General features: G+C 37.1%; 1 protein-coding gene across 2 annotated transcripts in view; it reads left to right on the top strand.

Annotated features, from left to right (window-relative positions):
* The window catches only part of LOC145694562 (dynein regulatory complex subunit 10-like), a 57,607-nt gene that overhangs the window by 11,331 nt on the left and 29,119 nt on the right, over positions 1-17,157 (top strand). For both annotated transcript variants that reach the window (XM_081770894.1, XM_081770892.1), the window contains exons 2-3: positions 3,814-4,766; positions 7,338-7,487. In XM_081770894.1, the coding sequence (XP_081627020.1) occupies positions 3,832-4,766; positions 7,338-7,487 (1,085 nt within the window). In that variant the 5' untranslated portion in view covers positions 3,814-3,831. The remainder of the gene's footprint in view (positions 1-3,813; positions 4,767-7,337; positions 7,488-17,157) is intronic.

Raw genomic sequence — 17,157 nt, 5'->3', positions numbered from 1 at the left:
GAAAATTTTCCACCTCACATCACTACTCTTAACCTAAGTTCTACCATCTTAACTACCTCTCTCTCTCTCTCTCTCTCTCTCTCTATATATATATATATATATATATATATATATATATCTTCTTTCTTCTGCATATTTCATGGGGGGCCACGGTGGCTCAGTGGTAGAGCGCTTACCTTTGGTGCGTGGGTCCTTGGTTCGATCCCGCCCAAGTAAGTTTGTGGTGGACAATATCGTATTCATAGGTTTCCTCAGGGTAATCCCACCATTTCTTCCATCATCATTCACTTGCCTTACTCATTGTCTCTCGTAGCCTAATGTGCATAATCGAGAGACGTTAAACTGACAGATTTTATTTTCATTTTTGCACCTTTCGTATAGAATTCGTCTGAATTCGATGTCTTGCACGGAGAATTCGAACCTCCTATATGAGCTCTTAGTGAACCACTTCCACCCCCTTTTTCTTCCCTTTTAGGACAAATAATTTTATTTAAAATGCTCAAATACGTGTTTAATTATGAAGGTAAGTCAATAAGCATCTGCAATCAATTTCTTTTTATTATTTATTACCACGATAGTACAATGTTTTTTTTATACATATCAGTTTTCAACATAGTCACCCTGCTTTTCAATGCACCTGGACCACCGTTGCACAAGCTTTCCGATACCCTCTGAAAGAAGGTTTTTTTTTTTTTTTTTTTTTTTTTTTTCGCTGTAAGCCACGAATGTACCGCTTCCCTTCACCTGTTGATCGGAGCTGAATCAACAGCCTCTGAGAGTATCTTTAAGAGTCCCTATCACTGCGAAATTAAAATACCGCTAATTTTACATTAATTATATGATATCTTCAAATAAATAAACAATGATCGAAAAGTGGATCAAGACCTCCCTAGACCATGTTATTTTGCATGAGGTACCGTTATCACGAGTCACCTACTAGCTTTCCGTTTGTAGTTATTTAGAAACGCGAAAATAAATGCCGATTTTCAATATGGCTGAAAATCGAAAGCAAATAAATGAGTCATGATAACGGTATCTCACGCAAAATAATATTGTCTAGGGAGGTCTTGTTCCACTTTTCAATTATCTTTTATCTATTTGAAGATATCACATAATTTCTGTAAAATTAGCGGTATTTTAATTTCGCAGTGATGAGGCCTCTTAAGTGGATCAAACAGATGGTAATCCGACGGAGCGAGATCGGGACTCGTATGCAAGATGCTTCAGCACCTCAAAATGCAGCGTCTGAAGAGTTTGAGCGGTGTAAGTGGCTATAATGTGGGCACGCATTATCATGCAAAACAAGAACGCATTCCAACAATCGATCTCTGCGTTTATTACGAATTGCAGGCTTCAACTTGCTTACCAGCATATCACTGTTCCTTGTACTGTTTAGCATTGACCCCTTTTCCAGGTAATGTTTCAGGGTTGATGCTTATGAGTCCTAAAACACTGTGAGCATCGCTTTCCTTCCAGAAGCTTGATTCTTGAATTTCTTCTTGACGAAAGATCCCGGGGTGTTTCTATTCCATACTCTGTCTTGCTCATTGGTTCAAAGTGATGAATCCACGTGATGATTCACCTGGAAAAACGCTTCACCTTCGTTAGCTTAACGGTCCAGTGGGTGCTGACAGATTCTCACGATTTCGCTTGTATTATTCATCGAGTACTTTCGGAACCCATCTTACACAGATTTTGTGAAAGTTGAGCCTGTGTGGCAATACATTGTCCTCGTATTGTGCTGAAAAGACTTCTATGAATTTCTGCTGTGGGTACACCTTCAGACAACAACAACAGCAACAATTAAAAAAAAAAAAAAAACTGTTCTTCTTTGATGCATACAGAAAGTGGTGCGACCATCTTTACTTCGCAACAACGCAAAGCGGACTGATGTGATGACGCTACAATGTACAACAGGCGAAGCCAATGGTGACACCTAGCGTGTGATGAGCACACAATGCCATAGAGCCAACCTGAAAAAGAAATAAAAAAATATTACAATTGCTTATTGACTTAATCTCCTATTTCAAGTGAAAAGTTTAAATAACAGATTCCATATTTCTGACGTTAAAGGGTTCCAGGATCTGGCCATCTTATTTTAAATTCAATCATATTTCTTTTTAGTTAAAAAAAAAAAAATGTTTATTTTAAATGAAAAGTCGAAATACCAAATCTCATGGCACTAACCGTAAGGCATTCCTAGATACGAACATCTTATTAAAATAATTGTAACTTATTTATCCCTTTCACCCCCTTAGACGACGAATTTTCGAAAATTTTTCCTTACTGGTACCTTACGTCACAATTTTTATGTACTGTCTAAATTTCAAGTTTCTAGCTTAAGAAGTTTGACCTAAAGGTGGATTAGTTTGTCAGGAGTTATTTTATATAATATATAAACATACAGATATAGATAGTGATTATATTCATTCAGCATTCACTCATTACTACAGGTGAAGGATTACTAGAAATGACGAAGAAGCTGATATAAAATTTTAAGGTTCAATGTAATGAAAAATAATTAGTCAGTACAAGTTTCATGTCAGTGACGAGTTTCAATAGAAAAATATTTTAATTCCGCTAAATCAGTTAGACAGATGTTGACTATTACGATTCCTCAATACATAATGAATAGTTTTTATAATTAAGTCAATATTAAGCCTTGTATTCTGAAAAGTTAAACTGATGAATTTTAGATTAAAAAAGAAATAATACCGGCTGTCCATAAATGTTTACCCTGATAACAAAACAATGCAATTTTTAATTGGATACAGTAAATGGAACATGTGTTAAAACACATATGCTTCTACTCATTAGGTTTTGAACCATATATAAACTTAAACATTTAAACCATTTCAACATGTGCATCCCTGGTAACACGCAAGATATCAAGCCGGCATTCAATCTCTTGCCACACATTCCGCAACATGTCTGGTGTGATTGTTTCAATTGCATCTGTGATATGTTGTTGCAAAGTCACAATATCAAGAATTTACTGTTTTGAACACAATACTTTCCATACTCCCAAAGAAACAAATGTGAAAGAATTGATTTCTGTAGCGACCTTGTAAATGCAATTTGAATTGCCTGCACAGTCTATTCCGAAGCAGATGGTCTGCCGCTGCTTGTGCGTTTCTGAATTGACTCCGTTGCTAAAAAGAAGTTTCCATCCATGTTCTGATTGATTGATTGATTCATTGATTTTGAGTTTTACGTCCCGTTCAGCAGCGAGGCTATATGAGACATGGACCTACTGATTAACGTGGAATCCGAACCACATGAGTTCCCGCCGGGAATCGAACCCGGGTTTCCCGCACCAAAGGCACGTACGCTAATCGCTTAGCCACGAAGGAGCTCCATCCATGTTCTGATTAACTTGACATCACGTGCTTTCTTTCCATAATGGGCCCTACACTTTCGCTGCACAGTAATCAGTGATTTTGATTCTGCAAGCCACACAACACGTTGAGCTTTCTCCTGAGGGTAAGTCATTTTTGCGATATAGCTCACACAGCGCTCCTTGTGGCGAAAGTATTGAATAAGACACAACTGTACAGAAACTTCATGGGTTCCCAAGTAGTCCTGTAATAAAGAAATTAAAAAAAAAACAAGCAAAAAAACATTAGAATCATAAATATAATTGTTATATAATCCTGAAATCAGGGTAAACATTTATGGACACGGTGTATATCAAATTCACGAGTCGTACCATTAATTTCAGTAATGCAGCCTTTACCCGAATAATCCACTTATGTTCTGTATTTGTTAATTTACTTCGATAAAATAACTAATAATTTTTGTTGAAATTTACAGATTTGCATTTAATAGAATATGAAAGACAAAGGTGACTCGCTAGGAGATAGTGCGGAACCAATTTCGGATCCGTGTGAAAATCGGGCATCTGTGGAAGTCGACAGGATATTGAACATTCTTGAGAAAACTATTGGAAGAATTGAACTAGCAGTCTGTTTACCATTGGTAGTCGAAAATCCGGAAAGGATTGAACACGCCCTGGTGAATGATGAGGAAAAGGTAATTCTGGAGTATTGTTGTCGATACTTAAAAGAGCAATCAAGAGATGTCGTAGGTCACGTCAAAAGGGTCAGTTATGCGTCAGATATTTATGATTCTCGGACGGGTTTGGAGATTACGAGGAAAAGTAAGTCCTCTCAGGAGAGTGGAGGATTACCAGCAATTCAATTCGCTGAGTCAAATGACAACATAAAAAGTGGAGAGGAATCCCAGTTAGATATATCTGTAGATGAAACCAATTACGCAAAGGACTCGACTAAAGAGATATTTATTGAGCCTAAGGGTCGTCAAGAAAGGGCATCCATATCTTTTATCAGGGAAGATAGAATACTACCTTTGATGCCTCAACCAAGAGACGACCTGACCTTAAGTCGTATTATTTATAAAATCAATCAGAATAAGGATTTGGTTGAAGCAATCAAGAAAGAATTTCTACATTTAATCTCACCCGCTGCCCGAACGTTTCTCGAGTATTTAGCGGCACTGAAAGAGTGTGCTGCGACACGGATGATGGAGTCGCCGAAGAAGGAGAAAGAGAAAAGTCGAAACTTGAGGGCTTTGTGGAAGAAGAACCAGGCTCAGAAGAAAGAGGTTGAAGAACTGGAGCAGGAGCTAGCGAACGTTGATGCCAAGATTAAGGAGAAGCTGGATAATAAGAATAATGAGATTAGAAATGAAGAGATTGCTTTGGAAAAGCTGAAACGGAGGTGCCAAGATGACATTAAAAAAATTTGGTAAGTTATATTTTGAATCATACGCTACTTATGCAGTAGTTATTACTTTGGGAGCAATACAGGGTGTATCAAAAAGAACTTTACAACTTTGAAAACTCATATTGATGTATTTATTTAGCCTACATGCATGGTTTTGGTGTAATTTTGTAGCAAAATACATAAAGGTTTTTTTAACCTTATAACTAAAGAGGTGCAACGTTTCTTCCATTGATGGTGCAGCACACATCCCATCTGAAGTCTCACTTGCTCTACAACGTCTTCAGACGTATGGGAACGACCTGAAGATTTGTTATATCTTGCTCGAACATCTAGTTTGAATAAAACACTTATGCCACTGATAAATAATAGGCCTACTGGGAGGATTTTTACCAACTTTGTACGAAAATTACGCTGCACAATTGTCGCAGACTTGGATTATTCAAATCAAAACAGGGGCCGCGGTGGCTCAGTGGTAGAGCGTTCACCTCTGGTGCTTGGGGTCCCGGGTTCGATCCCAGCCACCGCCAAGTGAACTTTGTGGTGGACAAACACCGTGTGCGTGGGTTTTCTCGGGGTTCTCCCGTTTCCTCCCACTTTCTTCATTCCACCATTTCATTCATCACTCATCATCACCGTCTCCTTTAGCCTAACCGGCATAACCGTGGGACGTAAAACTCAAAGATTTCATTTCATTTCATTTTCAAAACAAAACACACAGTTGGCACGCTCGGGACCAGTAAAGGCAACCATCTTTGCTGCAACTGCCACTAGCGCTTGCGGTGGCTTGTTTCTGAACTAGTATACTACGTGAGTCAAAACTTGATGTATTTTGCTGCAAAATGACATCAAAACCATGTCTGTAAGGTAAATGAATAAAACAATATGAGTTTTCAAAGTTGTAAAGTCCTTTTTGATGCACCCTGTATTATTTTGGGTTGTTGGGGCCGCGGTGGCTCAGTGGTAGAGCGTTCACCTCTGGTGCTTGGGGTCCCGGGTTCGATCCCAGCCCCCGCCAAGTGAACTTTGTGGTGGACAAGCACCGTGTGCGTGGGTTTTCTCGGGGTACTCCCGTTTCCTCCCACTTTCTTCATTCCACCATTTCATTCATTTCTCATCTTCACCGTCTGCTTTAGCGTAACCGGCATAACCGTGGGACGTAAAACTCAAAGATTTCATTTCATTTTTTTTTTATTTTGGGTTGTTTCGAAGGTAGCGGACATAATCTAAACATTAAGTATTTTTTTTTTAAATTATCTCGAAGGAAGGTGAGAATTTATTATTATTATTATTTTCATTCATTCAGTATATTCAGAATTTCCCGATGATCTTAGAGTATTTATTAAATGTTGTAATATGTGGATAATAAAATGTGGAAGTATATAGTTCACCCTATAAAACTCCAAAATCTCATTTAAAAATTTAATATATATATATATATATATATATATATATATATATATATAGGGTGTCCCAGGAGGAAGAGGCAATACTTTGAGAAATGGTAGTATAGATGATTCTAAGCAAAAATGTTCATATGGACATTGGTCCTAATCTCAACGGTTTGAGAGACACAGGTTGTGAACCATTTTTTTACTTTATGTTGCGTATTGTTCATCCTGTAAATTCTACAGAGGGGAGACAGCAGATTTGAAAGGTGATGGAATACTTTTTCTAACGGTATGCGACATGTGTCAGTGGTATCTTTGGAAGGGATGCTGTTGAGAGAAATTTGGAAAGATTAAGGTTATTTTAAGAAATTGGATGGTAACACTGATTTCCAGATATCCCTCAATAACTTCTCTTCCAAAGACACCACTGCTACGTGTTTCATACCATTGGAAAGGTCATTCCATCACATTTCAATTGCTCTATAACCTCACCTCTGTGGAATCACTACAGGGTGAGCAATATGCAGTATAAAGTAACAAATGGTTCACAACCTGTGTCTCTCAAACCGTTGAGATTAGGACCCATGTTCATATGAACTTTTTTGCTTAGAATCATCCATACTACCATTTTCCGAAGTATTGGCTCTTCCTCCTCTGACACTGTATATTGCAGTGTGATTCAGCTTGTCTGCACTACTGTCAAATTCCACCATTATTTATTTATTTATTTTTTATTTTATTTTATTTATTTTTATTTTTATTTTTTTTTTTTTTGAGTCCAAGTAGGGTTATTCCAAATTTTAGATCACGAATTAGGTGAGACATTCCGAATTTTAAGAAAATTTTCAGCGTCCCGAACTACGCCTAAGAGGGACGCCAAATTAACCGAAACACTTGGGTCCATAAAGAGGTTTAAGGAAGAAATCCCTCCCGAACCAAAACTAGTCAGTCATTGTTCTTATTTGTTTCCGTAATTAAGTGCTGAAAGGACGTAGTTGACAAGGGCAGTTGCTCACAGCGTGCCCAGGACGCTATTGATGTCAGATACGGGCCTGATGCAGCGATTTTTTTTTTCTCAAAATTGAATACAGATAATGGGATACGTCTTATATGGCTGTAAATGTGATATTGAAGTTGTTTGTTGTTTATTATCGCTAATATCCATATTTAATGAGAGATTTGTTATTTCTGTATATATTTCTAGTTTGGAATCGGAGAGAAACATGGTGACGGAATGGAAAAACAGCGATTACAGACAAAAAATGCTGAAACAGGAGATTGAGAGGTTCGAAGTAGAGTTAGATGCCACCGTTAAAAGTAACCAAAAAAAGGAATTGGACAAAAGAGCCAAAAGGTAAGTACAAAGATATTGTCGAATACTTCTGAATATAGCATAAAATAGCTTGAAATTGGATGGAATAATGGCCCAATGATACTAACGATTCTTAGTTCGGCCCCGGGTCATATGAGTTTTTTTATTTTTTTTTATTTTTTTATATCTTTTTTAGAATTCTTCTGTGTTCTTCTCCTTTCTCGATCCCTTCTTTCCTTCATCCTTCACTTGCATGTGGACGAATGAAAGTTAACGTGGTGTAAGCCATAATTTCTTTTTTGTGTGTGATTAACATTATTTTTCTGTAAACAAAATAGCTGTTTCCTTTATCTCTAGTATTTTTACAGCCGTCTGTTGAAATCTGTTATCTCTCAAATGTAGCTCTGTCTTGCTCCACATTTTCTATTAACATGTTGATTTGTCTATAGTTTTTTTTTTTTTTGTCTGTCTTTTTCTTTAAATAGCAAAGTGACTTACACCACTTCAATTTTAGCCTGTCCATATTTTTTTTATAACTACACTACATAGTTTCTTTTGTAACTACACTACACTACATAGTTGTGGGATTTCATTTCATTTATACACGAATTCAGATTAAATTGTTAACGGAAGCCACTGTACGTCATGCACAATGATGTGCAGTGCAATGTTACCACTAGGACACTAGGAGTCCTAGTCCACGGATAGAAGTTCCATCGTAGATTAGGCTAATCGCAATCAAATAAACTTTGATACTAACATGCCGATTTATCACATATGTAAAGTCACTATTATCTTATAATAAATGCATAAGTTTTTAAAAAAAATTAAAATGCAATATGATGGACAATTGAAAATCCACATTTAAAATCGTATTTTCAGTGCAAGTGTTTTGCGTATAGAAACAAAAAGAAAAAAATCATTTTCAGTACCGACAGAAAAGCGGTTGTAATTAATCAAAACAGCACCTGAAATGATCAAATAATGTCTTTACATACAAAACAACTAAACATTTCATCATGATAAATCTGATGCAAAAACACCTTGTGTAAATGAGGCAATAACTGATATAAAAAGACCAGATTTTCAACCAAAGGACCATTCTACACTCAGAGCATGGAAAAGTTGCAAATCAAGAATCTCTGGGAAGGAGTCACCTGGATATCAGTTATAAAGTCAAGAAACAGTACCACTGCATGGTTTACTAACGACAACTGTAATAGCCAATAGGTGTGACATTAAAAAGTTTAAACTGTCTATTTGCATTCACATGATTTTAGGAAGTCTGTAAAGTAACAGGCAAAATTTGAAAACTTAAACTGTCAGCTTATATTGGATGTTTAACTAAACTATAGTTGCTTTGGTGTTGAGTGAGCATGTAAATTATCTGGTAAGCAGCTAAGCTTACCTATTACGTATGTTCGATGTCCATCAATACTATGAAATATTTACAGGTGAATACAGTTTTTACAGTGATATAAAAAAGATATCCATTATACTACTTTAAAACCTTTCTATTATGTGCCAATTCCTTTATAAGCCAATTGCTTTGGTAAGAAGTAATTTTGTAATTATCACTAGCGATGTTACTAGAGAGATAGTTGATTCCGTGAGAATGCTATTATTGTGTATTTAGTTCAGTTAATGGTAGAGTAGTTTAGGTCAGTGGTTCCTAATCTTGTTTATCTGGCATTTCTTCACGCATTTCCAGCTCATTGGTAATAATGCTTTTAGTCTGACCCCTTCTACGATTTTAGATGCATTATTGAATTCTCAGTTCTCCATTAATACTTGTAATAATAACCTTAATATTAATAATACACTGACCAAAAAAAAAAAACGTTAAACAGCTGAGGAATGACCTAATATCAACGTACATACCATCGGGGAACACAAATGATTAGATTCCCAATGATCAGTGACGGCTAGAATGATTTGTTGTCATCACAGGGTGAACAGGGCATACAGGGTAGAGCATACAGGGTGAACGGTAACTACGTGGACAAACTTGGACGGGTGATAGTACATCTAAAAAGAAGCAAAAAAGTCCTAGTGAACATGGGAGTAATTCCGTCCCGTTTAGGAGTGACAGAATGTCGAAAGTGTGGGAACATGAACTTCAGAGGCCAACAGATTAGAAACAATACATTGTAGAGAGTGCGGTTAAAAACGTCATTTAGAAAGTCATACCTACTCTATTGACGAATGCATGTTTGGAAACGTAGCTACGTGCGCGCATGGGATTAACAACGTGTGACACTTCTTTCCTTTACAGTATGTCCGGGAATCTCTCCGTTCCTTTGGGGAATCCCATGCACACGCATAGCTGCGTTTTCAAACATGCATTTGTCAATAGAGTAGGTATGACTTTCTAAGTGACGTTTTTAACCGCACTCTCTACTATGTATTGTTTTAAGCTATTGGCCTCCGAAGTTCATGTTCCCATGCTTTCGACACTCTGTCACTCCTAAACGGGACGGAATTTCCCCCATGTTCACTAGGAATTTTTTGCTTCATTTTAGATGTACTATCATCCGTCCAAGTTTGTCCACGTAGTTACCGTTCACCCTGTATAAGTGGCTTTGTGTATAGCTCCATATTCTATGATTTACCATACAGAGAGAAAATTGTAAACCAAATTTCCAAAATTGACGTACCCACAACTTCTATAACAAGTATTGTTCGTTCATGAATATTGCCGAGAATATCAGTTACTAATAGGATTATATATGTGCACAGATAGTGAAATTATTATAGTTAATACAGTGAAATTAATAAAACTGTATAATACTGTAAATGAAAACAGATGTCAATATCGTGTATATCTATATTTTCTTATAATCAAAAGTGAATATTTTCGGGAATATGAAAAATCACTAGGCTTATGTTATGTGTACCGCTAGTGAGGTTGTACTTTATGCAATAAAACTGATAACATTGTATTTGAAAATAAATGCCATATTAGTGTCACATTGTTGCATTATATGTACTGTATATTATAATCATCACATTGGGGGAAAATGTTCATTGTGGTTCGACTCGTATTACGTAATTACAAACTTTTGAGGGTAATATTATCCTTGGTACTGTCCCTATTTGATCAGTTTCATGCTTCTTTTTCTTATCAACTGCTCTCTTCATTTCCGCGCTCTTACATCAGTCTTACTTGAGAAGAAATGGTTTCGACTGCATGTACTCGGGAAATTGTATTGTGTTGGACTTCCACTTTACACATCGTGCTTCATGGGGCGAACTTCTCGAGAATTTAAACTTCAGTTTCAACTGCAAAATCCAATTTAGTTTGCTTTGCTGAACTACAGTGTCATAAGACAAACAACAAGCAGGAGATGAGAAAATGACAGTTTCATTTGTTCGTTCTCTCTTTTCATGGAAGTGATTTTTTAAACGATACCAATGGAACGTGTTTGTCACAACATTTTACATTAATTTTTAATTTTACAAGTTGTTTTTAACATAATATTATATATTAAGTACCTTAAATATATTCAGTGGAAAATAGCTATAAACAACTAATATAAAATCTATATATTAAAATGCTAGGTTTATATATTTGTCTCCAAAGAAAAGTTTATATGTTTGTCTCAAATCCTTTCCACAATGAGAGTTCGAAAACCACGAGTGATAGAAACGTGCCGTTTTCACCGTCGATTCCAAATTTGTGTAGATTATCCAGTTCCAACTGAATATTAAAAAAAAAAAAAAAAAAAAAAAAAAAAAAAAAAAATGGCCTCTATTTCTTTATTAGACTTTTTTAGAGGTACACTGGAAGTGTTGAAATAAAAAAAGTTTAAAGCATTATATACTACGAGTTATACATTCCAGCTCCACACATTTGTATACAGGGATTGTATATATCCCAGGCGTTTGCTTCATGGCCAAATGATAATGAAAAACGAAGGATAACCATTTCTCCAGTCTGAGAGGAATCTTTATTGTTTGGAGTGTTTTGCTCAATGAACACCATTAGGCTCAATCTTGCAAATGGTGCGAAATGTTGAAAAAATAATCAAAAAATCTCCCCTTTATGGTACCTCTTGCCGATTTTTATCAAGATGTCTTTCACTTGTGTCTGTAAAGGGACATGTACAGATGTTGTGAAGAATGACAAGGAGATTCGTGCTCATATGTGAATGATGCGCTATGTGGTGAGCGTAGGTTCAGCTAGTTATAATTAAAGCTCCATTATGTGTATTTGTTAAATCCAGTGATACGCAGAATATTCACGAAGAAATTAAATGACTAAAAGCAGGGAATTTGTGTTATTATTCAGTTCAAAATCTGTTGTCGTCGCGACTTCTGTCGAGGAATTTGAAGCTCAAAATATATAGAACGATAATCATGCGTGTAGTCCTGTATGGTTGCGAAACATGGTCGCTTACTCTGAGGGAAGAACATAGACTGAAAGTATTTGAGAACAAAATCCTGAGTCGAATATTCAGACCCAATAGGAACGGGAATGGCGGAAACTTCATAACGAGGAACTACATAATTTATATGGTTTACCAAAAATTGTTAGGGTCGTCAAATCTAGGAGGCTTAGGTGGGTAGGTCATGTAGCCAGAATGGAAGAAAGTAGGAACGCTTTCAAAGTCTTGACTGGAAGACCAATCGGAAAACGACCATTAGGATGACCTAGGCGCAGCAGATGGGAGGACAATATTAAGATGGATGTTGCAGAAATAGGAATACAAAGTAGAAACTGGATCCAGTTGGCTAAGGATAGAAGTCAGTGGAGAGCTTTTGTGAACGTGGCATTGAACCTCCGTGTTCCAATAGGCTGTAGAGTTAATTAGTTAGTTAGTGATACGCAGAGATTGTCCGGTCTATATCTGACCGATTTGATAACGTAACTATCACCTGAGTAATTGAGCCAGAACAATGAAACTCGCGTCGTTATCAGTGTGGTGTTTCACACTGCAAGTGCCGGAGTATTAAGTTAGTGCTAATGAGACGCCATCGAAAATGAGGCGCTATTGGGAGCGGTACATCGCAAATCTTTTCCGCACACATTTTTGTGCAGCCTCGAAAATGGTTTAACTATCGCATATAAAGATGTCATGAATAGGCAAACACAGATGAGGTCCGCGCAGAACATTCGCAAATAAAAGGGACCCGTTATCAGTAGGGATAGCCACAAAGTTCCGGTTCCGCGAGGAACCGGTTCTCGGAGATCCGGTTTTCAGAACCGGTTCTGGAACCGGTTCCAGACCTGGATCCGAAAACCCGGTTCCAGAACCGGATCTTAAGAACCGGTTCCAGATCTGGATCTGAAAACCCGGTTCCAAAACCGGATCTTAGGAACCGGTTCCAGATCTGGATCTGAAAACCCGGTTCCAGAACCGGATCTTAGGAACCGGTTCCAACCTGGATCCGAAAGCCCCCAAAGACCCGTAAAGGAGGCACTAAGTTCACCTTCTGAAATAATGCAAAGAGGACCATGCGCTTGTGCCTTCCCCGCCCAGACCCGCTTGTGCCCCCAGAAAAAAATGTTGGTCCACCAGTGGGTGTTTAGCCAATGAGTTTGCCAGTTACTCAGTTTATTTAGCCAAATGAGACAAGCTGCCGCCGCCTGGGCGCCTGCCTGTCGCTTCCACCATTTCATATAGCATACTGTTCACAGCTTGCCAGAAGCTCGGGTTTAGCGTAGGGATCGTCACAAAGTTTTGGATCCAGCGGAACCGGTTCCGCGAGGAACCGGTTCCAGACTTGGATCCGAAGAACCGGTTCCAGACTTGGATCCGAAGAACCGGTTTCAGACCTGGATCCGAAGAACCGGTTCTAGACCTGGATCCGAAGAACCGGTTCCAGACCTGGATCCGAAAAACCGGTTCCGGAACCGGATCTTCCAAAACCGGATTCGTTCAGACCCGAAAACCGGTTCCACCAAGAACCGGTTTTGGCCATCCCTAGTTATCAGCGAAAGTGTTCCTTGTGGTACTTTGTGGAATTCGTAAGCTGGTAAACCAAGAGAATCCACCACCTCGACGTAATATGGGCCAGAAATTAAATTGGCGCAGTCACCACCAGCCACGTTTGTTTTGACTTTTAGAACGTTCAGAAGAGCGGAGTTCACAATCTCATCCCGCACCACATTGCTGAACGTAAGACATAATGTACGAAAGATGCTTGGCAGAGTCAAAATAGAAAACAGTTGTCACATTCAATGAGGCCTACATTTACCTCACGTGTAATAGTTACATTTGAGTAATTGTGTACCATAATAACACACCGACTTTTACCGCCAATGCCGAAAAAGTTTCCCGCAGGAAATTATGTTTGTTGTAGGATTCGGTTAAGATGAGAAATTGGAGATCTAAATGAATTGGACAAAAATGTGAAGGTAAAGCTGCCTACTTCCAGGAATCCATGATGACCCCAATCATGTACAGATCCTTTGAATGTACAGATCCAACAAGAACCAGGTGTGGATCAACATTGACAAAGCCTTCCGCCAGATGATCTTTCCAGTTTTATCATGATATTGGGCAAGAAGCGTGAGTCTTCGTCATTCTCTTTCATGACATTGCTGTGAAAAGCCAACACCGTGTATTTCTGGACATTTAGGCTGATAAAATGATGTCTACAGCATATTCGTATTGGCCGGTAGAAAACCTTCAGGGAGGCATAGAATGAAATTTCTAGGCCAGTGTGCATCGCAGTTTGCTCCAGTCAAAATTTCTATGTTTAGCGATAATGGTGCGATAGAACATAAACACTGGGTTCGGCACAGCTTTCCATATGGCAAATACACTTCAAAAATCGGTCAGATATAAACCGAATGACCTTCTGTAATTCCAGGTATTATTGTATCTTGTGTTCACTTGATAGATTTCTTAACTTCTTCCTCCTCCTTATTTTTAGCCTGTTGCTGTTAGTAAATCCAAACTGTCATATGACAGCATTTTCTCCTGTGAGCATATATATATATAAATGTAAACTTTCCTTGAAGTTTTACCCTTTTCCATTTTTTTTTTTTAAAGTACAGCTGATCACAAAAGAAAATCAACAAAACATGAGCTTAAAAAAATAATTGCGTTACACTGTCGTGTATATGCAAAGCTGATTAGTGCTTCTTTTGAAATGATGGGTTAAAAAAATACTCATTAACAGTCAATTTTTTTTTTATGTCCGTCTTTAATTTCACTGATGTTTCGAAGGGAAAACCTATAATGATTTTCTTCGTCGAAGCTGTTAAAACTATTAGAGTTGCCATATTTCAAAAGTGAAAATCCGGGACGCTACTAAATTACGAGAATCTTTGAAATATTTTAAAATGAAAAGAAGTGTTATATACTAATTTACTTTCTTCCATTAGATAAAATTGTTCAAGTATTACGTAATCAGGTTTTTAGTCAATTTAGTGACATTCTTCTCCCTAGTTAAGCAAAGTAAGCAAGTGATTTATCCTCTCCTCCCTGGTAAACATTTTGTTAAAATTTTATTTTAAATTTCTAAGGATCTGTTATGCTTCGTTGCTTTTAGAGTCTATTTTAGCTCAGTCAAGGTATGATGTTTCCATCCACACGTTCTTTTTTTTTTTTTTTTTTTTTTTTTAAACGGTTAATTGATTAGTAATATGTTCTGGCAGCGTTTGTTATCTTCAAAGAACTTCTTTCGTTGAATTTTTACTTTGTATTTCTGTTATTTTTAACAAACGAAACAACCCAAAAACTCACATGAATGCTTCGTTCAGTGTCAAAGTAGTTAAATACTGAACTTAATTAAATCCATGTTTTATGTATTCATTTTTTTTTTTTTTTTTTTTTTTTACTTTTGAATTGCCATAGTCATAAGTTGAAGAAAATTATTATATACTTACTCCTGTGAAAAAAGCAAACTATAATATCCCCTTCCTTTTTTCTTCGCTGAAATCCGGGACATTTAAGCGTTCCGAGAAATATTTTCGGGACGCCGGGGCGCAGATCTCGATTCCGTGACGGTCCCGGACTTTCCGGGGCGAATGGCAACCCTAAACTAATTAAATTATTCTAATACTATAGTTGTGACACTAGCAATAAAGTTTCGAAGAGTTAGAACCCTTTATTCAGTTCCTGGCATTTCTGTGATTATTTTTTTTTTTTTCTTACAAGTTTATTTTACGTTTTATTTTTACAACGTTAAATTTTGACACAGTGAACTTATAAAGTATGAATAATAGCTACATAATAGCGATTTACTCAACGAATTACAATTAAGTGAACTACGTAAAAATCTTACAGAAGGTACGTATTACTGCAAGGACAATTATAACACTGATCAATTATACAATAATTATTAATATTTAATTAATATGGAATGTGATTATTAAGAATTAATAATATTAGTGCCGTATCTAGGTTTCTTGGAAATGATAATACAATGAACTTAAAATAAAGTGTAAGGGTTATACATTTGCTAAACAAGTGATCTTAGAAACTTGAAAAGACGTAGAGCATAATTTTATAATTTAGGAATAAAAAATTTAATTTTAAAAAATGTACATAACCTAAACACAGCTTAGTTTCTAAGCTCTTCTTTCGTCATCGTTTGGGCATTTAATTTTTATGTTGAACGCTTCTTATGTCAAGCTGTTGTAGGAATTCGTTGTTTTGTTGCGTTACTGACATTTAACTGAAGAAAGAAGGAAAACTTATTCTCTTTCTTGTATAATACATGTTACACTAATTTCTTGCTCCAGGGTTTCATCCTATACCAATCTTTGCAAATACATCAACTCAACGCAAAATATGCAAAAAAAAAAAAAAAAAAAAAAAAAAAATCATTGTGATTGAAATGCAAAAATTATCGCAAATTTTGCGTTGTGATTGGCGCACAACGGAGCTCCATTTCTGTGAAAAGGGGACCAAAACGTCAGCCAAAATGTACCAGGAGACAGTGCTCGGGAGACTAGAATCTCACCAACACCCTCTTCCATGGACAGAACTGGAGCTTCCAGTAGGACTTAACCCCAGCACACAAGGCACGGACAACCTCAGTAGTGGCTGGAGGCAAATGCTTCGGACTTTAGATTAACCTTCTGGAAGTCTGACGTAGACCCTTTGGACTACAAATTGTGGTCCAAGCTTAAGGAGATATCTTCCATCCCAATACTGAAAGTGTAAAGTGGTTTCTTCGGAAGGCAGTTGCAGGTTTTCCAGTTGATGTGTTGCGTAATGCAATTGATGATTGGACACAAAGATTTAAGGACTGTGTGCGGGCTAATTATTTGTGATTTTGGATAAAATTTTGCATTTTTTTATAATTATTTGTGATTTTGGTTCATAATGTATCCATCAGGTATGCAGATGATACGGTTATTATAGCTAGAATCGAAGGAAAACTACAGGAGAAGATTGACAAAATGGTTGACAGTGGAAAACTATATGGAATGGAAATCAACATCGAGAAGTCGAAAGTCATGAGAATATTCCGAGGAAACGCGCCCTTGCGGGTCAGAGTAGAAGAAAGAGAACTTGAAGAGGTCGAGAATTTCAAGTTTCTGAAGTTGACAAGAGACGCCTACTGTACCAAAGAGATCAGGTCAAGAATTGCTATAGGGAAAGAAGCATTCAACAAGAAAAGATCACTGTTTGTTTAGCAAGCTCAATATTGGACTTAGGAAGAAGTTGGTCAAGTGCTATATATGGAGCATTGGACTGTATGGTTCAGAGACTAGGGCATCTCGGAAATTAGAGAAGAAATATTTAGAGCT

This window comes from Thermobia domestica, chromosome 9, assembly GCF_964235325.1.
Source record: "Thermobia domestica chromosome 9, izTheDome1.hap1.1, whole genome shotgun sequence".
Taxonomy (NCBI): Eukaryota; Metazoa; Arthropoda; class Insecta; order Zygentoma; family Lepismatidae; genus Thermobia; species Thermobia domestica.
The sequence above is the reverse complement of the archived record's forward strand: the minus strand, read 5'-3'. Positions and strand labels throughout refer to the sequence as shown.